This window comes from Hyaena hyaena, unplaced genomic scaffold (assembly GCF_003009895.1).
Source record: "Hyaena hyaena isolate Hyena2069 unplaced genomic scaffold, ASM300989v1 scaffold_331, whole genome shotgun sequence".
NCBI classification, from domain to species: Eukaryota; Metazoa; Chordata; class Mammalia; order Carnivora; family Hyaenidae; genus Hyaena; species Hyaena hyaena.
This window is the reverse complement of record NW_024080965.1, coordinates 889,227-916,200: the sequence shown is the minus strand read 5'-3', so window position 1 is coordinate 916,200 and position 26,974 is coordinate 889,227. Positions and strand designations below refer to the sequence as shown.

The 26,974-nt window shown below is 52.9% G+C and overlaps 1 protein-coding gene across 6 annotated transcripts in view; it reads left to right on the top strand.

The window, feature by feature from the left end:
- The first annotated feature begins 2,499 nt into the window (after window positions 1–2,499).
- The window catches only part of PAX2 (paired box 2), a 77,278-nt gene continuing 52,803 nt past the window's right edge, over window positions 2,500–26,974 (top strand). For 3 of the 6 annotated variants that reach the window (XM_039249276.1, XM_039249275.1, XM_039249278.1), the window contains exons 1-3: window positions 2,515–2,557; window positions 6,115–6,283; window positions 7,074–7,271. In XM_039249276.1, coding sequence (XP_039105207.1) covers window positions 2,515–2,557; window positions 6,115–6,283; window positions 7,074–7,271 — 410 coding nt within the window. Of the gene's footprint in view, window positions 2,558–6,114; window positions 6,284–7,073; window positions 7,272–26,974 lie in introns of all 6 variants that reach the window. The other 3 variants (XM_039249280.1, XM_039249281.1, XM_039249277.1) reach the window with 2 other exon arrangements.

The window sequence follows — 26,974 nt, the reverse complement described above, 5'->3', positions numbered from 1 at the left end:
CCAAAGCAAACCCGGGAGCGCCATCTGCAGGTCTCGAGAGGAAGAGACTGACCTTCGGGGCTGGACTCTGCGCCTTCAACCTCCGGCCGAAGGGACCGAGCCCCGCCGACTAAGGGAAGAGGCAGTGAGGGCTGGGAGGGAGAGGGCTGGTGGGGAGGATTTTTCCCCCCCTCCCAGAAGTTACTCCGCAGGTGGATTAAGCGGATCAGGCTCAGGAAGATCCAGGAAGGGGGCCAAATGTCAGAATTCCAGCCGACTCAGCCTCCTAAGGAGTGGGAGGCTCAGAATCCTGTGGGACTGCGCCCGGCTGGATCCCCGCCCGAGGATTAGGGGCCCTCGAAAACCCGGGTGCAAGGGGCCCAGTAGGAGCCTCCTCCTGGCTGAGTGGGGCAGGTGGGGCACCCAGCCCAGCTGCCGCCTGGGCTCCAGCCCGCGGGACCGCGGCGCGAGTCCGCGGCTCTTCGCGGGCGCCGGGGTCTGCAGTCCGGGGCCAGGGGCACCACAAGACCGGGCAGCGGGAGAGGAGCGCGGGCTTCCCTGAGCCGCCCTTTCGCAGACCCGGGGAAGCGTGGGGAGGGAGCGAAGGAGGGAGAGAGAGTTAAAACATCAGCTGAAGTGCCAAGATGATTTATGAGACGAGGGAAAATATTTCATAAAGATCTCCCGGATATTCTGTACTTAACCAGTTAGGAGACAAAGGGCTTCTCCTGCCTGGTGCGTACCAGCGGGCCGAGCGAGCGCGGACGCGGGCTGGCGGAGGCCCGGCCGGAGGCTCGGGCCCGAGTGGGGCCGGGGCCGCGCGCGCTGCGCCTCCTGCGCCAGCCCGGGAGCCGCCAAGCTGGCAGCGGGCGGCGCTCAGCCTCGTTCGCCGCAGCCTCTTCTCCCCAGCCGGGGAGAGCGAGCCTCGCCTCCCGCGTCCTCTGCCGCCAGCGACCAGTCGCTCTGCACTGTCTCCCTCCCCAAGCCCTCCTCCCAGGCCACCCGAGGGTCCAGAAGCCAAGTCCCGGGGCTCTCCCGCCGTCGGCTGGGCCCCACTGAGGCAGGTGGGTCCTCGCTGGAGGTCTCCAGCTCCATCCTAAACCCAGCGTTCTGGGCTGCCCAGACCCTGATGCGCAAGGGGACGAGGGGAGCCCTCCGCGCAGCCGCGCGTGGGATGAGAGAGGACAAACTGCCGGGCACTTTGCCCCGGAATGAGATCGGGGGGTGCGTGGGTGGGGAGGTACCTCGGGAGGGAAAGGCGAAAGGGAAGGACCAGAGAGAGGAAGGAAGAATCGGGAAGGAACGGAAGGGAACTCAGAGCTGAGAGGAGGGGGGTTCAGACTAGAGATGCGGACCGGGCTCGGGGCCGCGTGGCCCAGGCGGGCACCGGCCGGTGGCAGGCAGGGCTGGGTGAGTTGGGACTGCGAGCCTGGCTTCCGAGAGAGAGCGGCGCGCCCCGCCGCACTCTGTCGTTGCCTGAATATTCATTAGACCGGCCGCTCTTTATTCTTATCTAACGTTTATCTTATCAGCGAGTTTCGTTTCTCAGTGTAGTTTTAATCCCGGGCTCCCCTTTCCCCTCCCCCTGGCCCGCTCCCCTCCCCTCTCCCTTCCTTCGCCTGCCGCTCCCTCCCTCCCTCCCGTTTCCCCCTCCCCTACCCTCCCCTCGCCGGCACCGGAGTGACAGGCGCGGGGCCCTCCTCGCCGAAGCTCGGGGCTCCGGCGCTGGCGAATCACAGAGTGGTGGAATCTATTGCCTTTGTCTGACAAGTCATCCATCTCCCAGCGCGGGGAGGGGGAGGGGGTCTGGAGGGGGCTTTGCAGCTTTTAGAGAGACACACACCGGGAGCCGAGGCTCCAGTCTCCGGCCGAGTCTTCTCGCAGCCGCAACCCACCTGGGGCCAGCCCGGTGCCGCCGGCGCTGCTCGGCTCCCTCCCTCCCTCCCGGCCCTGCGGCCGCGGCGGCGCGCGCCAGCCTTTTCCGCGGGCGGGGGCCCGGCTCGCGCTCTCCCCTCTCCGAGGCGCCCGCTCGGACATCCCGAGGATTGCTACTTCTCCGCCAACTTCGCCAACTCACCGGCACTTGGAGCGGCCCGGCTCCCCGCCCGGCGCCCTCGGGCCGCCCCCCGCTCCGCGCCCTCTCCGCCCGCCGCCTCTCGGATGACCGGGTTCCAGGGGAGTTGAGCGAGCCGCCTCCCCCGCCCAGCCTCAGCCTTGGCCTCGGCTGCCGCGCGCGCTATGCGCCCCCAGGTCCCCCCGGCCCGGCCCGCCGCCCCGGGGCCGCTCTGCTGACCTCCCGGCCCCGAGCCCCGACGGTGGGAAGTTGCGGTCGCTGCGGTTGCAAGCTCCGACCCGCCCGGGAAGCGTCCCCGCGGGGAGCGCAGCGCGGCGCCCCCCGCCCGCCCCGCCGCTGCCAGGCGCCCGCTCACCTCCCCCCTCCCCAACATCCCTCCCTTTTCTCCTCAAGTCCTGAAGTTGAGTTTGAGAGGCGACACGGCGGCGGTGGCCGCGCTGCTCCCGCTCCTCTGCCTCCCCATGGATATGCACTGCAAAGCAGACCCCTTCTCCGCGATGCACCGTGAGTACCGGCGCCCGGCTCCTGTCCCGGCTCGGGGCTCCCCGTCCGACCCCCGTCCCGCCCCGCTCCGCGTGGCCCGGACCCCCTGCGCTCAGGTCCCATCTTGGAGACCACTCTGGCCTCTGTAGGCCCCCCCCCTCCTTTCGTTCTTCCTCTTCCCCTCATTTTCCAGTGTTTTCAAAGCCTCCAGTTTCTGTCTTTTGCCTTAGGCCCCCATACCTCGCCCTCTACCTGCCTTCTTACCTTCCCTGGTGCCCATCACCAGCCTGCCTTCCTTCCACCTGCTTCTTCTTAGGTCATCTATCCACAGCCGCTGGCTCTGGCTCCAGCCTTCCTATTCCCCGGTCACCCTCTTGCCCTGGGCTGGGAAACTAATTGGCAGGCAGTTTTGAGGGGTTTGTGTTGTGTTGTTCTCTCTCGCTCTCTCTCGCTCTCTCTCTCTCTCTCTCTCTCTCTCGCTCTCTCTCTCTCCCTCCCTCCTCCTCCCTCCATTCGTCTCTACCTTTCTCAAACTTAGTGTGACTGTCCAGGAGGAGAGTCATAGCGTGGGCAGCTTCAGTGTCAGGACAATCAGTCAGAAGAGCGTGGGGGTGGGGTACCCCCACCTGACCCTCAGCCCCCAGCACCTCCAGGCCCTGCCAGCCCAGCCAGGGCTTCTTGGTGAGCTGGTTCATAATACTTCCTTCCTCTTCTGTTCTTTCCTACCTCCTTCCCTTCTCCTTTCTCTCCTCTTCTCCTTGAGTTGGGAGTCTGAGATTGGCAGGATGTGATGGTCATCTTTCTCCGCCTCTCCATGGGAGATGCGCTAAAAACAAAGAGGGTTTCCACGGAGAAACTGAAGTCAGCAAGGGATGGAGTGGAGGAGCCTGCCAGGCGGCCCCTGGGCAGAGCCCAGCTCTGCTTGCCGTTCTGGATGCTCCTTGCCGGCCTCCCACTCCCCGGTAAAAAATGGTCCAGCCGGTTACCTGACCAGTGGGTAGTCAAAGAGGGAAAAAATGAGGGGGAAAGAACAAAAGAAAGGCAAATGCCAAAGCTGGGGAGAAAGGAAAGAGAAATTAAAAAAAACAGGGGGAAGGAAATAAAAGAAAGAAAACAGGATGTTGCAGAAGAAAGAGAAATAGAGAAAAATGAAAAAAAAAACAGAAAAAGGGAATATTTTAATGAAATTTGAATTTATCTAATTCATGTCATATATCTTTAGCTTAGAGAAAAACTCGGAGATTTTTTTTTCTTGCAGGCTCTTTTTTTCTCCCCCAGATAAATAGATTCTAAATAGAAAACTTCTCCTCCTCTGTAGATTAATAATTAAGGATGATTTGTAACTTTTCACAAGGAAACTTTTTTAGACCCGGTTTGGATCCGTGCTCTGGACAAGAGAGCCGAGGAGGAAGAGTTGTGTTTTTCTATAAGCATATAATTAGCATTACAGGAGGAGCTAATATTAAAAGATACTCCTGGGATAAAATATATTTTCCTAAATAATTTCTAAGCACAGGTAATCCAAGTCAGGGCCCTCGGGCCGCCGCGGATCTCCGCGAGCCGGGCCAGAAATCCCGTCTCCTTTTCGGAGCGAGCGGAACCGGGTCGACACGCCGTCTTCGCCCAGCCCGCCGGCCTCCCTGCCCCGCCGCCTCTGCTCTCACTCTTCTCTCTGGCTGATTCCGTGGGGGGATCTGCCGAGTCCCAGCCGCCCACTGGGTGTCACTTTGAAACCCAAATGGGAGCGAGGCGAGCTGAAGGTGGTCGGAGGAAGGGAGAGACCGCGGCGCGAGCGAGCAAGCGGGCCGGCGGGCGGCAAGCAGCCGGAGCCCGAGTCCGCGCCGGCGGCAGTGGCGCATTCCAGGCCGGACTCAGCGGCGGCTCCCGGCCCCCCTGCCTGGACTCCCGCCGTGCCCCCTTCCCATCCCCTACCCTTAGATTGGGGACGAGGGGCCGGGCCCGGAGCCCGGGGAGGCTGAATTATTCATCTTTAATCTGCCCGCAGCTGCCGCCTTTTCATACCGGTAACGCGAGTTCTCCCGGGGCCTAAATTATTGATGGTCGAGGTTTGGAGGGAGGGGAGGGGTGAGGAGTGGGGCTAGAGGTAGGGAGAGTAGCGGGGATGAGGGGCAAAAATAAGAGGTTCTGGCCTCGCCCAGCCTCCAGATCAGAAGCCTCTCCCCAGGGGTTTCACCGGCCCTTGCTCCCAGTACCCCCAGAAGGGGACGAGAAAGAAATGAGCGGAGCGCAGATGTCCCCGCTTTCTCCGAAAGTCGCCTGGGGCTAGCAGGCCAGGGGCTGTAGGCTGCTGGCTGGGTCAGGCTGGCCGCTAGAACTCTGCGCTTGGATTGCTCAGGAACTGCGGCTGCGGGTTGATCGCTCTGGGTGCAGGATTTCTAGACTGCTATAGGCCAGGGAGAATGGGGCGCCGGGCAGCGTCCTCAGGCCTGGCATCCGGTGACCACTTGAGCTCTGAGGTTGGGGGGCTGCACTGGAGTAGGATTGGAGACCCAGCGCCCTTGTCCTGGCTGGGAGACCAAACGCCCTTGCTTCGCGGTGTCTTGGGAGGCTGCCGAGGTCTAAGGGATCAGAAGAACGGGAGCTGGCTCCGGCCGGCAGCACGGTGTGCCCTGTGAACCCTCAGCCTGTCTGGGCGACCTGTACCATGTTACCTAGGCGAAGCAATGGGTCCCAAACCTGGCGCAAGGCGACAGGCAGACAAGCCCCAGCAGCCTGCGTTCTCCGGCTGCTACGGAGCAGAGCGCACGGCCGCTCTCCGCTGCCTCGGAGTCTCTGAGCGCAGCAGGCTCCGGGCCCCTGCCCCTTCAGCCTTCCCTCCTCCACCTGGCTTTCTTTGAACTTTAGACGCGAGGGAGACGAGTGGGAAATATGGCCCCCAAATATCTAAATACAGAAAACATAAAGGAAAGGAAAAATCCCGGTCAAAATCCAAAATAAAACAAAAACAAAACCACAGGGAAAGAGGTAGGGAAACTCCAACTCTGATTAAAAATAGATACGAGAGGTAGGGAGCGAAAGGGCGAGGTCAGGGACGTAGACCCTCTCTGTGCTCAATGCCCTTTTGTACTGAGTCAACCAGTCCCAGACCCCCCAAATCATCGCCTCCAAGCCCTGGCACACACCAACGACTCCCCCTTGCTTGCGGCTCAGGCGGGATCTCGCTTTGCGCTGCTTCTGTTCTCTGCTGGGCCCTTCCTTTCCTCTCCTACATTCTTTCCTGCCAGCATCAGGCATCAATTCCCCCTCTTCCCTCTTTTCTGTCACCCTGCTTTTCCATTCCTTCCCTCACTTTCTCCCTTGCGAAGTACTGGCCTTAGAGCCTCATTCTTCCCAGCCCTCTGCCCAGCGTCGCGCTCCTGCGTCTCTAACACCCCGTGGGCTTCAATCCCCAGTCCAACCGCCGCGTTGTGTTGGGAGCACCACTGTTCTTCCACGAGTCCGGGATCATGCCCCTCCGCCCTGCCTGCTCCCTTGGCACGTCCTGGGCCACGGACCCTGACTAATGGCCGGTCCCTGCTGTGTGTGGGGTGTTGTGTTTTTTTCTTGTCTCTCCCCAGCAGGGCACGGGGGTGTGAACCAGCTCGGGGGGGTGTTTGTGAACGGACGGCCCCTGCCCGACGTGGTGAGGCAGCGCATCGTGGAGCTGGCCCACCAGGGTGTGCGGCCCTGCGACATATCCCGGCAGCTGCGGGTCAGCCACGGCTGTGTCAGCAAAATCCTGGGCAGGTGAGGGCCTCAGAGCTACCCCTGGGAGACGCCTTGCCTCCTTATCCCTCCACCCTGGGTCTCCAGACCAAGGACTTGGCTAAAAGTCAAGGACGCCAGTGAGAGAGGGGGTGTCCGGATACCGGGGGGCATCTAGAGAGTTGCTCCTTTTGGAGAGGGCGCTCGGGTGGTGGTGGCAGCCCCAGGAGCCAGAGCGGAGCAGGGTCACAGCTTCCGCCCAGCTTTGGGTTCTGGCGATGAGGCTGCCAATTTCCAGCCTTCAGAAAGCGAGGGACCCCTCTTCAAGCAGAGTTAATGCAGACTGGGGAGGAGAGGGGTTGGGGGAACAGGGTGGGGAGCGGAAATGGGTCCCCAAGAGGAGAAAAAAGTCAGAACTGGGTAGGGGAAAGGAGGGTCCTGGTTCTCATGGGGGCTCTGTGCTCAGTAGGAAAGGGCTGGAGGTGGTGCTTCAGTCCTGGTGAGCCTGGAGGCCTGGAGTCGTGCTGTTCTTTCCAGATGAAAGTCTGGGCTTTCAAACTCCCAGGGGCATCTAGTCCGGCTGGTGTGCTCGCAGCAGCCTCGGGCACGGCGCGGGCACGACTGCCTTCCTGGAGGGAGTGTCCCTCTCATCCTCCCCTTCATCCTCCAAGCCACCCCTCACCCTGGCCAAGCGCCCTCTGGAAGCTGGCTCAGCCATGCTGAGTCTTGTCCCTCCCCGCTGCTGCCTCGGGTGGGAGAGTGGCTCTGCCACGGCTCCCTGCCCCCTGCCATAGCCTGCTTCTCGCTGACCCCGCCGGCCTTCCCGGCGCAGGTACTATGAGACTGGCAGCATCAAGCCCGGAGTGATCGGAGGCTCCAAGCCCAAAGTGGCGACGCCCAAAGTGGTGGACAAGATTGCCGAATACAAGCGACAGAACCCAACTATGTTTGCCTGGGAGATCCGAGACCGGCTCCTGGCTGAGGGCATCTGCGACAACGACACGGTGCCCAGCGTCTCTTCCATCAACAGGTGAGCAAGCCACCCACCCCCCGCCCAGCCCCGGGCTACAGGGCAGGAATCCAGCTCCCAGCTCCTGCCTCCCAGCGTGTGCCTCCCCGCTTACAGCCTCGGTCTCCGATCTCTCTCCAGCCTCTGCCTTTGCTCCAGGCTCTCAGCCCCAAAGTCCTTTGGGCAGGCAGAGGGGACTTGGGAGGCAGAGAGACAGACAGACAGACAGACAGACAGAGCTGTATCCAGCTCAGGGCTGGGTATTCCCTGCCAGGCTTCTCCCGCCGGCATCCTGGAAATGAATCCAAGTGTTTGTGGTAATTAAGACTCCAAGATTACGTGCCTCGGTATCTAGAGACAATCACAGCCCGCAGCCGAAGCCTTTAAAATGACCAGTGTCTATTCATGGCTTCCAAACAGACTTCCCTTTTTAAAGGCATGCTCCCTTCCCCAGGGGCAGCCGCCTGTTCTGGCCTCCCTACCCTCCCTGCCAACCCCCACAAAGCTTGCCTCCCAGGAGCCCGGGGCCTTGCTAGCCAGCTCTGCGCAAATTTCCGGCCTCCAAGCATGAGTATCCAGGCCCGCAGAGTACACGCCAACTGCCAGCCAGCAGTTGGCAGGGAGTAGAGAAGCTGGACAAGGAGTGGGGCACCAGGCAGGAAGGGAGAGCTCTGGACCCTGAGGCTCAACTTTAGGGCTCTTAGGGCCAGGACTAAGTCTGCACCCGATGACAGGCTCAGGCACATGGGTACGACATGGGCTGGAGTCAGCTGGACACAGAGCTGCACAAGACAGTCTCCCAGGCCCCAAGCTCCTCTAGCATGCTCTCTGGCAGCATGCAGGTACACGCGCCTGTCCCCATACCCCCACCAGGGTGCAGATGGGCCTGCGTTGGGTGCAGCACATAAAGCAGCAGTTGGATGCAAGAGCCCAGGACGGCTTCACCGTCACAGAGCTGTGCAATCTGACATCAACAGAGAGCCTGTGCAAGCTCCAGACCGCTTGGCCAGCCTTGCAACCCCTGCCCCCCATTTTAAGGCAGATTCCCAAATTAGAAGGCGGCTGAGGGTTTCCTACCCTTGTTATTCTTTGTACTCTTCACAGGCTCATTATCAGAACAACTAATAATTCAGATGGTGCCTTTTTCTGAAACTGGCATCACGTATTAAGGGTTTTTTTTTTTTAAATATTTTGCAAATGATATGGAATTATCCCAAATCATCCTGAAAACAGCAGGTAAAATTAGCTGGTAGAATGTACCTTGGCTAAAGAAGATTCCCTCTGCCACACTCGTGCTGTAACGTACTGCGAGGCGACCCCAGAAATTATCCCAGTGTGTGCCATCTGTATTAAAATGGTTATTCAGTTATGAACAGGGTAACATAATACTGATCAGCTAATTATACACCCTCCGAAAACCCTCCAGCTCCCTGGGCCTGGCTCGCTAGGTATTGAAAGCCTTGCGGTTTGACATTCAGACACCTTCGGAAGAAGCAAAGAAAGACTGTGGGTGGTTTGGGAGAGGAATGTGTCTTTTGCATTTAAAAGCCAGAGGAGGCTGGGGACGCTCTGGGGCTGGGGCTGGACTGGCGGTTAGGGAAGGGCAGGGGACAAAGCATTGTTTTCTGAGCCATCTGCAGACAGCCTCTTGGCTGTCTGCTGGTCCTGGGAGTGAGTTGGAACTGAGATCGTTTAGGGAGAGCAGCCTGCTGAGAAGCAGTGTTGCTGGGACTGAGCGCTGGTGTTCTGGGGGACATCCCAGAGAAATGCCTGTTGTCAGTGATAGGATTTGCAAGCCTTTGGAGGAACCCAAGCCATACACAGTTAAGGCAATTTGCTTTTCTTGATGGGCAGAGGATTGCGGCGATCAAGGCAGCTCAGGCGGCAGCCTTCCTTGTCTACACCTGTCCAGCACCCGCTTCCTCCTCTCCCCCAATGTATATCCTCTCTGGCTGAGATGTTTTGGAAAGCTGGCTCATGCAAGAGTTTGGGAATGCCCTCATCCTGAAAAGCCACAGAAGACAGGGACAGGTGACTTCAGGATCAAGCTCAGAAGCCTTGGGGTGTGCTCCCCAGAATTGGGGGGAGTTAGAGGAGTGGGGTTGAGAGTGGGTTGAGAGTGGGGAAAAAGCAGCCTCAGCTTGACAGCGCTGACCACGGTTGAATCTGCTCCACGTGGAGCCCCACCGCCTAATGGCACAGAGGCTTCCTTGGGCGTGTAGAAATAGCCATCTGTGGACAGGTGTTGCTGGAGATGGAGAGAGAGTGGGAGGAGTAGAGGAACGGGGAAGCCACGGGCAGCCAGCCCTGGGCCTGCGGTTAGGCGTCCCCGCTTGCTTTGTCAACAAGGAGCAGTCAGGGTATTCTGGATTTTATTGGGGAACAAAGTCCTACCATAGTTCACATTTGGGAACGGATTCTGAGGGCTTCTGGATGTGCTGCTGAGTTGGGGCTGGAGGGATGCATCTGGGCCCCCATGCCCTTAGCTTCATCCCTGTAGGCACTTTGCTCTAAAGAAGGGAAGGTTTATCTGAGAGTTGTCGGTCTGCCCTGCAGCCGATAAAGGCTGGATGTTTTGTTTCTGCCAGGGTTGGTGATGTCAGGAACTTTGTGAATTCTCATCCTCTGTAGGAAGAGCCTGGAGATTTTCCTCCGTGCAGAGAGTCTGGCGCACTGGGGAACGGGGTTGCTCTTGAGTTTAGAGCCTTACTGTTGGGGACGTGACCACTTGTCTTAGGTACGTGTAACCATTATAAGAGTGTGCATGTGTCGGTGGTTGGCAAGAAAGGAAGTCCACACATGCTCCCCCACCTGAGCCAAATTGTGAGGTTTTTCATCTTTTCCTCCCCAAAACAGATGCTGTCGCTGCACTTGAAATATGCTGTTATGGTTATAAACTAAATTGCTTTTCATGCTGTAAAACTGGTCTTGGCTTTCTCTGATCCTGTCGCGATAAAGGCTTGGACACCCAATCCATATACTCCACTGGCAGATCCTCAGAGAAATACCTCTCTGAGTCAATGGAGAAGGTCAGGGAGGCCTCCCAAAGCCACTCCTGCCCCTGGAGACCACTGTCAAATATCCAGAGGGTTGACTGGATTGCTTAGCACGTGGAATTTATGCAACTCATTCTCGGTATTGAGTTACTGATCGCCAAGCATGGAGTTGCCAGCTCTTCAGCTCGTACACTGTGTGTGTGTGTATGGGGAGGGGGATGTTTATAAGCAGGTGACTTGAGATGGAAGCCTGGTGTGGGAAATGGCCTATAGATGGGGGGAAGTGATGGAGGGGGATCTGTGCTACTGAAAGAGGAAAAAATCACCCCGTTATATTGCTGAGCAATTGACTAGGCAGGAAGGATTCTCCTGATTATGTGCCAATGTCTTCTGGTTTGGCTGTTGCTCTGGGCAGAGAATGCTGCTCCTTTGAAAGAACAAGTGCAAACTCCAGGTAGAGTCTAGGGTTCCTGAGCATCCCTTGGAACAAGTTGATAAAAAGGCCGTTGCTCTCCTAACTTTTTCAGCCTGCCCTCCACTCTTGGGATCAGGGCCTTCCCTGCCCCTAGATCTTTGGAGTGGACTTTTATGGAGTCAGTTTCTCACTGATGCCCTGCTACCCACGCTCTCTCTCTCAGCCTGTTTGGCTCTAAGTGAGCATGTTCACTTAGCAGTGGCAACCCTGGCTTCAAGGCTGCAGTCCTGGTGTTGTTCAAGAATTCCATCCTGTGTCATTCACAGGCCTCATAGAAAGTCTGGCAGTGGGGTGGCAGTAGTGGGCCAGTTGTTCCTTCGAAGACCAGTCCAAATAAGCTAGGGGCCACTCATCCTAGCTAAGGGAATGCTGAAGACATATAGACATGGTCAGGGCCAGAATCTGCGTCTCTTTCTCTGAAACTCAGGTTCTGCCACGTTGCACATTTGCCTCTTAGATCTGGTTTGGCCAGAAGGGCAGCTTCGCCTGCCACATCTCCATAGTTGTGGAGCTGTTTCGTGGTCAGGGCTGGTGGTCTTCCACCAAAGAGCTAAGGCAAGTTGGTGGGCTAAGAGGAAGACGTCTCTCCTCAGAGGAATGGGAGAAATAAGACAGAGAACTTGCCTTCTGTGGCCTGGGGCCCTACCAGCATTGGGGCCCCAAATAGCAAACAAATATGCCAGTTTCTGCCCGAGTAGCCTTGCTCACCTGTCATTCCCCAGGAGGGCTCTCCTGCGGCTGAGGTCCCCCATTATTAGACGAATGTGTGAAATAGGCGCGACTGTTCATTTCTGTTTCTTGAGTTCTGTTTCTTAGAATGAGCTAGAGTTGTCCTCCTGAAGGGTCGTTTTTGTTCCCTTAGTTTTGTTAGACTTCTTGGCCAGTGGTTGTATCGGTCTGACTGTTTCTCTTGTTGGCTGGCTCAGAGTGGGCACTTGAGCCACCAGATGGCTTTAAGTGAGAGCAGCGGCTAACTGCCCTGAGTTCTGGCCTCCTCTGGCAACTCTGGAGAACGAGGAAGACAGGAGGGCTTGTCCCTAATGAAAACCTCAGGTAGGTTTTGGAAGGTGATGCAAGGAAGAAAAGAGAGGGAAACTCCTAACTAACTAAATAAATAGTGTCCCAACTATTTTGAGAACTCAATAAAACAATCACATCAAATATGAAGAGGCATAAATCTTGTGTCTGCACAGGTAACCTACTCAATTGCTTTTATTATCGCTCAGGCTGCCTCCATTTATTACCGTCCACAGCCTGGGCAAAGGAGGTTGCGTAGAGGGTGGTCTCCAGTGCAATCCTACACCCCGAGAGGCAACAATCAGCCCATAGAGCCGGGGATTTCGATGGGAGCTCGGGAAGGGCCCATCTGTCTGCATGAAAACCAATCAATAACTCTGTAACCAGAGCCCTTGTCACAGGGAAATGGACAACACAACAGTTCAATACAGGGGCCACAGGGGGAATTAGCCAGTGGAGATGGGGCCAGGCAGGAGCAGCCCCTGGAGAAGGGAAACAGGGTGCCTGGAGAAGGGAAGGTTGGGGAGGGAGTGGGCTGGGGCAGGGGAGAGCAGTGGCTTTGTGTGTGTATTGGCAGAATGGGTGAATTCGTGTGTAGAGTAGATCCAGGGACGGAGAGGCACCGTTGGAAGTTGGTTTGGGAGGGAACAGTCGGGCTTATTCTGGTGCACGGGAGATAGTGTGGTTGTATATGTGATGGTATGTGCTTGTAGACTAGAACATGGCAGCTTCCAGAGAAGGAGTGGCAATGGTAGTAACTGGTGCAGAAGATGAATCACCACTCCCCACCCCCCACTGCCACCACCAAGAGGCTGCACCCTGAAGAAGGGCTTGGTGTGAGCCCAAATGGGATAGGGGTTCTGCTTCCCAGTCTTGTTAGCAGGACTGATAAAGGAATACCACGAGCCAAGGGCTCCACTCTATGCTCCTGGCTTTGGAGATCTCCAGCTCTAGCTGCTTTGCAACTTCCCTCTTAATTTCAGGTTTATCCTTAGTCCCCCATTGTTTTTACCTGGAGCTGGAGGTCTCACAGTAAAAGGAAACGATGTATCTGTATTTCATTTTTACTTCTGGTTCTTTAAAAGAGTGCACTCAAGTGTTCTAACCTGGGCCACCACTTCTCTGAATCCCTGCTGTTTTCCCCCCACTCCCCAAGCCAGGTGTCCAGAGTTCAGACCCTTGCAGAGGAAGCAGTTACAGGTACAGCTTTGGCCAGAGCAGCTCACCAGCCATGTGGGTGAATCTAGAAAAGAGAGAAGGGCCCATGACAGATCCGAGGCATGGGAAACAGTATCTCACAACAATGCCCAAATAACGAGTGAAACAGATGGGAAATTAAATCACGTTGGGCTGATCTATCTACCAGGAAACCATGGGGTTGAATGTCTTCCTCCTGTTGAGCCTGTTGTTTTGGTGCTATCAAGGTGCAACTTGAACATATTCCCAATGGTTTCTGGGATGTCAACAGAGGTTGACATCATCTTCAGTGCATGTGGATTTGTACGTGTAAGTGTGCGCCATCCTGTGTCTGCTCTTTGGTAAAAGGGCTAGGAGGCCAAGAGGAAAGGGAGGAAGGCCCACAGGATGTGACCTGCGGTCACAGACAGAGGCTGGATACCTTGTCCTCGGCCTGGCAGTTTAACCAGTGATGCAGTCATGGGGCCATTGGATGATAACAGGGCTCAGCTGAAGATTCTTTATTTTATAATTTGGGCAAACTCAGGTCAAATTTTCCTTCAATCCTCACTTGCACTGTAACACTCCACGGTCCAGTTAGCCCCCTAAAAGAGGGGCTTGGCTACAGTGGTTGTCACCTTTGTCCTGGAAAGCTGGGTGGTCAGCTGTCCGTCTTTACTTAGATACTTGACTCCCAGCCCAGGTGGCAGGACTAGTTAGGGACCAACTGCCTCAGCAGCCGAAAAGATGCTCTTCCCAGTGGTTGTCCTTCGTGTAGAGTTGTGGCACAGAGACCCACCAAGGAGCACAGGTCCCTCCAGCAGGAGGCGTGGTGGCAGCACTGGGGCATGGTCATTGGCAGAGCTCTCCCAAGGGCCAGGCCCTGGGCCCAGCTTCCCAATCTTTCCCTAGTAACCCTGGTCAAGAATAAGAATGGAGAGGCTGTGTGTGAGAACCACATAACTGGGAGCTGGAGACAGCTTGGAGACCAGGCAGGACATGAAGGCACAGGCAGATGCCTGGGGGGGTTCCAGAGACGGCTGGGCCTAGGGGAGCTGCTGGGAGTGGGAAACAAAAGGAGAGTGACCTAGCACAGGAGGAGAAGGGGCAAGGCCTTGGGTGGTTCCTCATGGGAACTCCTGGGTGGGAGAAGAAGGTATGTGGAAGGGAAGTACGGAGAGGGGAGGGGCTGTGGAGCCACGTTCCTCTTGGAGCTCATCCTTAGCAACCACACAAAGAGCCCCAACACTGGACTCTTTCTTTTGGTTTTTGAGAGATAATACATACGATAAGAAGATACTTTGTGTTTTTCACATAAGAGTGAGAGAAAACGAGAGTTGCTGACATTCTAGAGAGGTCAGGTTTACTGTAGGGATGTGGAGGGAGGAGGGTAGGGCTGCAGGAGATGGGATGGAGCTGGTGAGAGCTGGACAAAAAAAAGGCCTGGAGTGTGCAGGCCCAGCCTAGAAGCAGGAATATTCGGGATGTAAAACCTCTGTGCTGGGCAAAGAAAACACCGCTTCTGGCCTGATTCAGCCCATGGGCCCACGTCTGCAGCCCCAGGGCTGTGTAACTGGACACAACTTCTCTTCTCTGCTTCAGACCAGAGGGGCAGCCGGGCAGGTGCAGGGGTGCAGGTGATATTTCCTGAGCCCCTTTGTCCAGGGAGGGAGGGAGGTGGAGGGGAGAGTCCACCGTCTACCATGAAGGCAGGAGAGGGTGAGGCAGGCATGGGAGAGGAAGACAGAAGTCAGAAGGAAGACTGGAGTGAGGAAGGAAGGAGATGGGGAGGCTGAGGGGTGAAAGGGAGAGGCCTCTGAGCTGGCTCGGCCTGATGAGAACGGAGTGAATGGCGAGAGTAGAAAGCAGGGAGCTCCAGAAGCTTGAAAATTGGGTTGCAGCTCAGCCAAAGGCCTCTAGTAGTGCTTGGAGGTGGTAGGAGGGACCCTTAGCTCTGGACAGCTGGTAGACCAAGCTAAGGGGGTGGGGGGCTCAGGATGCTCAGAAGGTGGTAAAGGAGAGAAGGGGAGGCCAGTCAGGAAGGGGAGACGTGGCAGAGGAGAGGAAGTGGCATGGAGGTCAAGCTGAGGCTCATGGCCACCTGCACCATGCAGCACACCATAAGTGGGCTGGCAGCGGCTGCGAAGCCGCTGCAGTGTGGCTGCTGCAGCCTGGTCCCCGCAGAAGGGAGAGTGGGAGGGAAGCCAAGAGGAAGGGAGGGAGGTTCTCACTTCCTAGGTGTTCCAGATTAGAGCACACCCCCTCCCCCGCAACCACCTGGGAGCCTCTGGCCGGTTTGCTCGGGACTTCCTCTGCTGCCTGCCTTCAGCCCTGCCTGAACTTCTCTGCAGTGAGCTCACTCTGCAGCCATTCAGGAACGGAAAAAGCCGGCAGGAGCAGCAGAAAGGCTGTAGGGTAGGGCAGCAAGCTGGAGGGGGGACTATCCCCACCTTGTTGACGCAGTAAGGTCACAAAATCAGGGAGGAAGGGCTCAGAGGACTGCAGGAGAAGGAAGGAGGGCAGGAAGGGAGAGCAATGGTGGCCCCGGAGCTTGAGCAATTGGGAACAAGCGTCCCCAGCCCTGATGCTCCCTCTTGGCGCCAGGGTCTTTGCTGGGCTGGTGGAGGAAGCGTCTGGAAACCAGGAGCCCTGGAGGCAGCATGTGGCTTGACAGGTCTTGGGGATGGTCAGGGAGGAGACCCTGATCCTGTCCCTTATCTTGTCACTTTCCATTCTTATTCTAGAGGGCAAGGTGGTGTCTCCCATATGTGCCATACCAAGAAAAGTTGGCAACTGTGTGTTGAGGGCCTCTGTGTGGCTCTGTTGTGTGAACTTTGGGAAGAGTGGGTGGTATCTAGCTGAGCGTAGCATCCATGTCCTGGGAATCCGTCTAAGGGGTGCTGGTATTCCAGGAGGCTCTCAGAAGGAGTCAGTCTTGTCAAACAGGGAGCTGGTGGCTTGCTCTTCAGAGGGTGTCCAGCTGAAGGGCTTGTGTGGTCTCAGAATGAGTCTCTGCCATCGCTTGGACGTCCCGCCTACTTGGGATGTTAGCAAGCGTTATCTGGCAAGCGTGAGTTGAATGGACGGTAGGTCTCCTGATGGGTTGATGAGGATTTCTAGTCGGGTACACAGGGTCCCAACACACTTAGTCTGAATGCGGGTACATGTGTATTTTCTCTGCTAGAGGTGTGGGTGTAGAGTGGTGTGTGAGGGCCAGGCCGTGGGTGCATGTAACACACTACCAGGAACGCTGGTAGCAGCACATGGTTTGTGTCTGTTGAGATCCTCAAGGGGGGTGTCCATTTAGGTAGGGACATGGGTCAAGCTAGTTATCTCCTTTTATCATCTGCAGAGAGGATACCTCCTCTCCCTCCCCCTATCCCTTACCTTTTTCCTTCCTCTCCTTCTCTGCAGGTTAGCTGGTTTGGGTTAGGAGGCCAATCTCAGTAGATTCTAACTGAAGAGGGAAGAGAATGTGATAAGATAAGGAAGGCCATCCTTACTCTGGAGACCAATAGAGGTCTCATGTTCCCCTATTCCGCTCGGCTTCTCTAGGGAGCTGACACCAGGTCAGGTGGCCTTCCCACAGACCGGAAGTGTCTGGCCTCTGGGAGAGCCAGAGAAAATGAAGTGTTCCTTGGAATCAAGACTCGGGGTCCTTTCCCAGTCACCATGGGTCTGGTGGGGGGAGGGGACAGTCCAACAGAGCCCCTGACTGGAAAGGCAAAAGGGGTAGAAGAGAGACAGCCTAAACAGGAGAGAAGTGAGAACCGGAGGTGATTGGCACCAGCCAGCTCCAGCTAAAGCCTGGTCTTTGGGGTCACAGAAATGGACTCAATATGTGTGTTGGGAAGAGAGGTCATTTTTTTTTTATTAGAGAAGAGGCTCTGAAGCCTTTGGGCCAGTCTTATGGGCTGAGCACTCCACTCTTTTCAGAGGTACAGGCCTCTGATTTGGTTTGGTCCTGGTCCCCCTGGAAATAGTGTCCAGCCCTCACTCATATGCCCCCTTCTCTCCAGCCCTAGCACATTCATCTCTCCCCCCTCTCTAACCTTCACTTAACTTAGCTCTGATGATTGGGTTGTTCCTGGCCCCGAGGATGCAGCCTGGAGACTCCTTAGGAGATGACCTCCCAGGGCGGGTACAAAAAAAGTCGAGAGAAATCCATTTCATGGCCAGTGGCTGCTTAGAAAAGGCGATTCCAGCATACGAATGTGATAAATGTTAACTGAGCATTAATCGCATTAAAGAGGGCCCTATAAACTTTTCATTTCTAATTAAATTGGTCCAGTGATGCTGCCCAAGCGAGTACTCTGGGCCTTTGTTTATGTGGAAAATTAAAATGCAAATACAATGGGATTTATTTCCAGGAGTGGAGTGATGGGCCGGCCCCTCTGGCTACTGGTCTCCAGGCCTGTCAGGCCAGGTAACTGCTGCTTTGGAAGCGCTGTCCCCCTTGGGACATATTCTGGTGTGAAGGGAGAGGACAGAGTTCAAGGTCAAATAGAATCAGCAATGAGGAAGTGTGGAAAGAATTGAAGAGAGGGATAAAAAGACAACAGATGGCCCAGAAATATAGGAAGGCATTGCCCTGGTCCACCCACCCCAAACTCACACCTCTAAGGGAAGAGACCCCCCCCCCCCCACCAACCTTGTTTGGGAATAATGTCATCACAAGCCTCCTCTGCAGCTCATGAGAGGGAGAATTTGGAGGAATCAGCCTTGCCAGGCAGATGTGAGCCTCCTCCTAAAAGAACTGAGTGGTCATCAGCAGGGAAGGCCCTGGGCCTGGATTTATCTGCAGCACCTTGAAGGTGGGCTGCTGTCCACGTCACGGTCTCACTGATCTCTTCCTGTCGGTGCCAAGCGGCGTTGACACAGGGCAGCGGAGCATAGAACCGAGGATGCTCTGCAGGCACGCCCGCACTCACGCAGCCTTCTTGTGTGTAGGGAGAGCCGGCTGCTCATAAGAATAAACAAATGTCCCTCACAGGGAGTCCTTTAGTGCCATGATGCCTTTGATAAAAAGCAGCAACCCTAAATGCTGTTGAATGGAGCGATCTGAAGTTCCTATTTACTGAAACATAAATTAAGGCAAGTGGAGAGAAAACATGGGTAAAGAAAATCATGTGGGTAGATCAGTAGAGGCGCTGAAAGATTGCTGTGCTGCTCTATGGATAAGGAAGTTGTAAACCGCATTAAAAAGTAGAGAGGGAAAGAAAATGGAAGTAGAGAGATGATAAAAGGCAGAGCACTAAATCACAAGTAGGGGCACATGTACAAAGTCACAAACCAGATTTACGCCAAGCGTTACAAAATCTACAGCTTGGACTGACAATGCATAGAGATACTCTGCACATGGGCATGCAGGCATCCAGAGAGTGGATGGGGCCATGTCAGCACGAAAAAGGTAGATTTGGCCGCAACACGGGCTCTCTCTGCGGGACAGGGGAACTGATTCATTAGCTCCGCCGTGCAGGGATCTGACTGATCTGGTTCTACAGACAGTCCAGATACAGCCTTAGGAGGCTTTTAAAGGTCTTTGAGCACATGAGTCCCTTGTGAACTAGATCCATGTTCTAATGGATCTCCAAGGTCACAACCCATTCCCAGATGGAGTCTGATTGACTAGGTTTTTAAAAAAATTTTTAATGTTGATTTATTTTTGAGAGACAGAGACAGAGCATGAGTGGGGGAAGGGCAGAGAGAGAGGAAGGCCCAGAATCCGAAGCAGGCTCCAGACTTTGAGCTGTCAGCTCAGAGCCTGATGCGGGGCTCGAACTCACAAACTGTGAGATCATGACCTGAGCCGAAGTCAGATGCCCAACCGACTGAGCCATGCAGGCGCTCCTGATTGACTAGCTTTGTTAAATAGCTTGTTACCCCTGTCTTCTTTAGTCTGTTTTAATTCGGGATTGTTCTTGTCCTTTTTAGTGTTCACTTATGTCTCTTAGAAACGTATGAGCACTTGCAGACAATTGGGTAAAAGTGATAACTCCCAAACATCTGGATGAAAATCAAAGCTTTAGTCAATTGTCTATACGGGTTGTCAATAGGATGCCAAATATCTGGTGACTTAGAGACATCTACATAATTGATCAAATTTCTTAGTTTTTATCCAGGCACAGCATCAACACTCGTTTTCATTCCACTGGTGTTACATTTCACCGGAAAACACCTGTTTTCAGAGGGAAGTATTCTAGGTGACAAAGCATTGTGGTTAGAAAGCATCTTTGATGCACTTGGGTCTGGTTTCTGGTTTAAAAGGAGGCTGGTCTTGGCCTGAAAGTCAGGTGGAGAGCTGGTACTTAGAGCTTTTAGTATCTGGACAAGTACAGCTGATAGACACTTGCCCTGGAACGTTGGCTGGGAGGGCAAATCACTTTGTCCAAATGAGGGTAAACTGTCTGGTAGGCCTGGCTTCCATAATGAAATCCTTTTTTGCCATCTTAAAGGGGAATATCAGGTGCTTAGTAGACATGGTCTTCTATTCATTTATACTTTCATTTGTCCAGCCAGAAGAACTTTGCTAAGCACCTACCATATGCCAAGCAATTCACACAAATCTTTGTAACCCAGAAAATGTAAGAAAATGGGCTCTGGGTGAGATTGCTGGAGTTTGAAGCAAGCTTCCTGCTCACTGGCTGCATGGTTATAGGTCAGTCTCATCTCCTCTCTGGACCTCAGCCGTTCCACCCATCTAACATGGAGATAACCATACAGCTCTGTCATAGGTGCTTGTGAGGGTTACATGGATTCATCCACACAAACCTGCTTAGCACTGCACCTGGCACATATCAAGTGCTCAATAAATGTTAGTCATTATTATGGTAGTCATAGTCATCAAATGTATATTGCTTGCCATGTGTCTATGTCAATGTGTGTGAGTTCTGGCTTGTGTGTGCACAAACAGTGAACTCTTTTTTTTAAATGATGATTCATTATTTCTGAAAGAGAGAGAGAGAGACTGAGTGTGGGCAGGGGAAGGGCAGAGAGGCAGGAAGACACAGAATCCGAAGCAGGCTCCAGGCTCTGAGCTGTTAGCACAGAGCCCGACGCAGGGCTCGAACTCATGGACCGTGAGATCATGACTTGAGCTGAAGTCAGACGCTTAACTGACTGAGCCACCCAGGCACCCCAGCAGTGAGCTCTTTTAAATAAAAAGCTTGAGTTGAAAGGATATTCTGTGAACAGAAATGTGTATCACGAATGCCAGTGAGAATTACGGAACTCTCTGAGCCCAGCTGGATTTAGGAAAGGGCCTGTTCTGTGTGTGTGCAGGGAAAAAGCCCTCTGAGTCAATTATCTGAGCACTGAACAGAATTAGTCAGATAATTGTGCCCTTTGTCCACTGTGTTGGAGAGCCCAGCCTGTGTGTGTGTGTGTGTGTGTGTGTGTGTGTGTGTGTGAGTGTAAGCTTCATATGCCTGCACACTCCTTGTCTGGAATGAGCTTACTATTGCTTGAGGTGTTGAAGGTTGGCATTTTCTGGGCTTTATGGCATTTTCATGGGCTGTGGTGCTTTGCATTTTATAGGTTTTTTTTTTTTAAAGATAAAATGAAACGGTTGTGGAAAAAAAACCCTTATTTGATGGGTTTGAAGGGTTCCTCTGATTCTTAAATGTCATAGAGGGAAGAGAAGGGAGGTAAACAGGAAGAGGAAGGGAAGAGAGGAGAGAAAGTAGAGATAAGATAAAGGATAAAGAGAGAGGTGAGGGGGAAGTAAGCAAATATTTGACAAGTTCAGACCACTGTCTACTATTGTCCCACATATCTGGATGTCCCAGGGAACCACAGGAGGTTGATAATCACTGCAGTGATTTTCACTGCTAAGGGCTAAAGATTTTAAGCAGCAAATTTAGGAGAAACGTTTCACTTTGGGCTTAGTATATGAAGCACAATGGACAACTGCAGATTCTATTTACCCTGTGCTCAACAAAAGCAAAGGTGAAAACCGAAGTTCTCCAAACTCCTGATGATGTCTTCTGGTTCGCCATCTTTATGGGAAGGCTCATGGAATAGGGCCAAAGTCCAATCCCATTCTTGCCTGTAGCTCTCCCTGCCCCTTTGGTCTGGGTAGGTAACCAAGTTCAGCTCAATGGACTTTCGTAAGATCTACACGCAACTGCCTTAATATTCGCTGATCTAATTTCTTTCTTACCCCTTCCTTATTTCCCAATTTGACACCTAGATTTCACTACCCCTTATTTATACCCATTGCCTGGCAAAGGTTCTGACTTTTAAAATTAGAAAGCAAATATTTTAAATGAGCTAAATTTGAACCCTGAGAACTCAATTATCCTTGAATTTTTTTTTGTAAGTGTGAAAATGCCTAAGGGCCGCCACCTTCCTTTCTGCCTAGTCACCCTTGCTGGGTGGATGCAGCCCTCTGTATGGAGAGGGGCAGTGGTGAAATCTGTCATAGCCCAGCCCCTGCCACTGGCCAAAGGGGCCAGAAGGCCGAGGAGGGGACTACACCCTACTTCCATGCTATCTGACTGAAGTTTTTGCACTTCTCCGCTTAAGTCACACACACCTTTACTCATCTTGGGATTTTAGGTATGTTAGCACACGTGTGTACAGGCTCATACACATGCAGAGGCCAATCTTACAGCTGCTTTACTTGGTAAGTCCTTGTATTCATAATAATAGTAGCTAACAAGTGCTTACTATGGTAGAAATCATTATAAGCATGTTGCATGTATTAATTGATTTAAGCCTCGTAAACAACCCCATAGGGTTTTATAGGATTGTTTATAGATGAGGTAACTGGAGTATAGTGACGTTAAATAAGTTACTCAGGTCACAGGCTAAGCAGCAGAACTAGGTTTGAACCGAGGCAGCACTGACTCTCAAACCTATATACTCATCCAGCACTCCACACTTCAGATCACCTCCGCCATCCGAGGAAGGGCAGGCGCCTGCATTCTCTTGCAGGGCTCTGTATATCTCCCCGCCTCATGCTCAGTGATGTAGCTACACATTTCCTTACAAGCTCAGAACAAAGACCCTGTGCTCTGGTAGAAAGTCACGCCTAGTAGGCGTTGCTGTACTCTCCCATGGTGTGTGTGTGTGTGTGTGTGTGCGCGCGCGCGTGTGTGCACGGCCTGGTGAGTGCAGGCCATTGCTGAGTCACATCGTCTGGGGATTCTGGGAAGGAAGAAGCTGCTGGTGGCCAGAATCACAGAGAGGAGTGGACTGGGGAACTAGAGTTCCTATTGGACTTGGGTTCATGTTCATTGGAATCGGGGAGTTTACTCCCATCTGTCCCCCTCTAGATGGGCTGGGAGGCTTAACTTTCCACATGAGGCAGATGTAGGGAGGGTGGCTCCAGGCCCTGTGTCAGTTTGGTCAGGTCAGAAGTGTTCCATGGATCAGGGGCAGCTTGCTTCCAACAGAGCAGAGCTGTGCCTTTGGTCATCAAGAAGAGATTTGTCCTGCATCTCTAGAGTCTTCCTTCTGAAAAGCAGCAGTGCAAATGACCAAGTCAAAGTATGCTAAAAAAGCTAAAGGATGGGCCCTCTCGCCTGCCTCCCGCCATCACACCGAGAAAGCAATCACTGAATCATACAGCACCACCCAGATCCAACATCATTACTCAACCCACATCACCAAGGAGACACCCATTAACCTAATCTCTGAGACATACATTACAAAAAAAAAAAAAAGATGCTGATATGATCAACGAACGCAATAATTCAAAGCTGAAACACAGACATTGCCACTAAACAATACTCAAATTCCTCCAGCTCAGTGTTACACAAAGTGCACTCACCTCAATATCATATCACAAAACACCAAGGAACAAACCTCATGTCGGCTGCAAGAATGCGCCCGGGCACAATGCATTGCAACGTACACCCAACACCATTCAAACTCTCCATCACACAGGCACACCCATGCACAAAGGCTGAAATCATGTGGCCAGCAAAGCAATAGGGCACACTGCTCAGACAGGCAACTGGCAGTCCAGTCCCCGGCCCTTCTGCACACCTGGCAGAAACCGGGCCCGGCCGCAGCCTCCCCAAGCCCCGCACCCTCTTGATCCCCAGGCTCAGGGCGGCCTGCCAGAAAGCAGCAGCGCCGTCCCGTTTCTCCAGCAGGTGGATGTGTCCAGACCGTCACCTTCAATAAGGCCTCCGGGCTCCGGTTGCTAGTAAGAGAATAAACTGTCCCCTGAGCCTGCTTCCTGAGACAGGACAAATCAGCTCTGTCCTGGTTGGGGTTTAATAAGACTTTGCCGTTACTGAAAATGACAGAGCTCCAGGGAGGGAGGGAAAGGTGGGGGAGGACTGGGAGAGGGGGAGCTCACCAGGCTGGGTGCAGGAATTCCCCTTCCTCCACCAAGCCCTGCCTTCCGTGGCCATTGCAGAGCCGAAGCCCTCTTGCTGGGTGTTCACTGAGTATCGATTCAGTCTGCAAGCAATTTTAATATTTCTTCAGGGACTTTCCAGCAACAGCACAAGTCATTAATTCACCCTCCCAAATTGCTTATTCAATAGCGGGAACATGGTCCTGAATAAAGTCCCAGAATTTATGTGACTCGCACGAGTCAGGAGGTCAAACAACTGTTATGGAGCGAAGTTAAAAATCCAAATAAAATATTGACACTTTTTTGGGGAGGGGAAGGGGGGGAAGCAAAGGTATTTAAAATAGGTTTTTGTTGCAATGCCCCCAGGATAAAGAATGGAAGGAGACTGAAGACAAGTTGGAGTTTATAAAATCAATGGAATTTATTGCACATCTACTTGGCATTTAATAATTCTCTCATTTCCACATCCCCCGCACCCCATCCTAGCCATAGACAGAAAGATACACAGGTGTACAAGTGCACATTTATGCACATCAATACTGGGGCATGGACCAATATAAAAATACAGTTGCGGTGTGAGAATCTCAGACACCCTGGGAAGGGACCAGTGATGAGTGTGACTGAGGCTTACATGTTTGACAGAGATAGGCATAACTGGGGCAGGAATTCATGAAGTAGGTTTTGATAAATATAGCCAGTATTGTGAATCTTGGATCAATGCGTCAGGGCAGACATGAATATAAAGACGCACTAATCATAAAAGTAGTTTCTAGAAACATAGAAGCTGAGAAGCCCTTCTGTATGCGGTATCGCCACACGATCATGTACATGATTTGAAAACTAGAGAGAAAGATAAAGCGATAGATGCAGAGAACTTGGAAACTCTATGCCCAAAACCTACCAGAGCATATAAAATACTGAAACCGTAGCCACTTAGCCTAAAATTGTGGTTCGTTTGTAACACGGGCGTGCTGCTCATCAAATACAGGGGAAAGGTTAAGCGTGTTTGGAATCACTGCTATATGCAATTTCCGTTCATTGTCTCCCTATACAGTTGCTCAGTTGTCCAGATCGTAGAGGCGAGAAGGGGAAATTTGTTCTTGCCCAAATAGTTAATAAACACAGATAATATTAATATAGAAATTTCCAGAAGAAGTAATATGGTTCAGCTTATAGGAGTCCCAGGCCTATAGTCTGGCTCTGGGGCTGTTAAGCACGTGAACTTTGGCCAATTGCTCAGTTTCTTTGTGGCCCTGTTGGCGTAATAGAGAACATGCGTATTTGATAGAGTTGTAGCTTGGATTTGAATGAGAAAATGCATTTGTTACAATGCCTGTCAGTTAGTGAATCTGAAATAAATTCTAGTTATTTCTTTTGCTATTTTGCAGCTCTTCTATTCAGGGCCAGCATCTCATAGAGTCCACCATCTGTTCTTGAAATGAGTTATTCTGCCCAGTGGTTGGCAGCCTGGGTTCTGGAGTGAGGGTCCCAGGTTTAAATCCTGGCTCTGCTGCTTACCAGCTGTGTGCTCTTGGGCAAGTTACTTAACTTCTCTGAGCCTCAGCTTCCACATCTGTAGAATAGGGATAATAATCTTTGTAAGAAGTTGTAAGAAATAAATAATCCACGTAGAGTGCATAGCACAGCGCCTGGTACATAGTGAACATATATTAGTTCGCTCTATCCCTTCAGGTGTTATCCTTACTATTAATAATAACATTCGGTTGTTTTTCAGCAAATAGTTTTTTTCTTCAAAAAATTTTTTTTAAATTCTGCAAATAATTTTTAAATATTGACATCGTGGGGGTGCCTGGGTGGCTCAGTCGGTTAAGCTTCGGACTTCAGCTCAGGTCATAATCTCACGGTTCATGAGTTCAAGCCCCACATCGGGCTCTGTGCTTACAGCTCAGAGCCTGGAGCCTGCTTTGGATTCTGTGTCTCTCCCTCTCTCTGCCCCTCCCTAATTTGCACTCTGTGTCTCTCTCTCTCAAAAATAAATAAACATTGAAAAAAGCTTAAAAAATAAAAAATATATATAAATATTGACATCACGCCAGGCATTGTTACTAGATGCTGAAAATACAATAGTGAGAAAAATGGGCAGGATATCTGTCCTTGTAGAGTTCAGAGTCCAGGGGAGGACTCAATGCGAACTGAGTAAGCAAGAAAACAAGCTTTCAGCTCTGTGTTAGACCCTGCGGGGGAGTGGGGTACAGGAAGAAATAGATTGCAAAGCCAGGGCGGAGCCAAATTAGGAAAGATTTTGACGGCCAGGCTAAGGATTGATTCTGTTGGTAATAGGAAGCAATTGTGAGGCTTAGCCACATCACATGCTTTCAGGAGGCAGAGACTGATGGGTTGTTTTTGAAGTAAGTAGGCAAGAGGTAGAGGGGCTAGGGGCACAGAGGTCAGGCCCCACCTCTGCTGTCACTCAGGGCACTTCCTCCAGGCTTCCTTCTGCTCATCCAGGGAGGTGGGCATGCCAGGGAGGGACACAACGGGTGGACGGGGAGGACTTGGTCCCAGCAGTGAGTCTACACAGCACCCCTTCCACCATTGTATCAGGGTATCAGGCAGCCTTCTAGCCTCTGGACCTTCCCAAGCAGGACCGTGGGGTGGACAGCTGGTGGACCCCGGTTCTAGTCCAGAAGCCCTGACAGATGAGGGCAGGCCGGTGGTGAAAGGAGCTAGTCTGGTCACGCTCTGGGCTTGGCATGCACTGCAGACTGGTTTCCAAATGGTTAGTTAAACACATTGCCCCTTAATTTTTAAACCTATGCATATCTTGAAGTTAAATCAATCCATATGCTTACCATCCGTCATATAAACCATCACTATTGCCCCCTTGGGCCAGCCCCATGCCCATCTAGCCTGGTAAATTGTATCAGGCCTGGGCTCCCAGGGACACGTGGTGGAAGGATTATCGCCCTTAGTACCAGCCTTAGAAGGCAGAATATCTAAAGAAATAATATCTAAGGAACCCAGTGGGAATCTATCATACTAGAAGGCACAAAAAACCATTTTGAAATTCTTTTTATTTTTAACCTGTAGTTCAGTTTCCACAGAGGAACTGGTAGCTTTTTGAATTTTGGTTACTGGGTCAGTGGGAGTCAGGATCGGCAGATGGAGAGAAATGTCCATTGATGGAAATGAATAAGGAAACTTCTGAACCACTAAGATTTTCTCTCAACCCTCTCAAGTCTCCCCTGTATAACCACAAGGATGGTTTCTTCACCCTCTGACTTGAGCTAGTCTTCTCAAGAGCCGTAGAGTTTAAGAATCATCTAGAGAATTTGCTTAAATACAGATTCCTGGGCCCTGCCACCATCAGAAACTCTATCAGGAGGTGCGGGCTGGGCCCCAGGGGCTGCATGTTAGCACGCGCCCCAGGGGACTCTAATGCAGGTGGGTCAAGGACACGGGTTTGAGGAAACTCTTCTGCGAGCTTTTCATTTCTTGGAGCTCAGCCAAGAAATGGCTTTTTGAGAAGCAAGAAATGTTGTTTCTGAGAAGCAACAAAAGAGGTGGAAGCTCTGGACACCTTTAGAGAGACCCGTGTTAACCCCGGAAGCGGGGCATTCCAGCTCTGCTATGCTATGGCCAGAAAGGAAGGTCCTGCCTGTACCGGCTCCTCACCAGCGGCCATTCTCCTGCACAGACCCCATGTCTGACCTATGGTTAGCTGTCCAAACCCAGTCCTGTAGGGCATGTGAGTGGGTGCGGGCGGACAACTCTAAACTGCACAAAT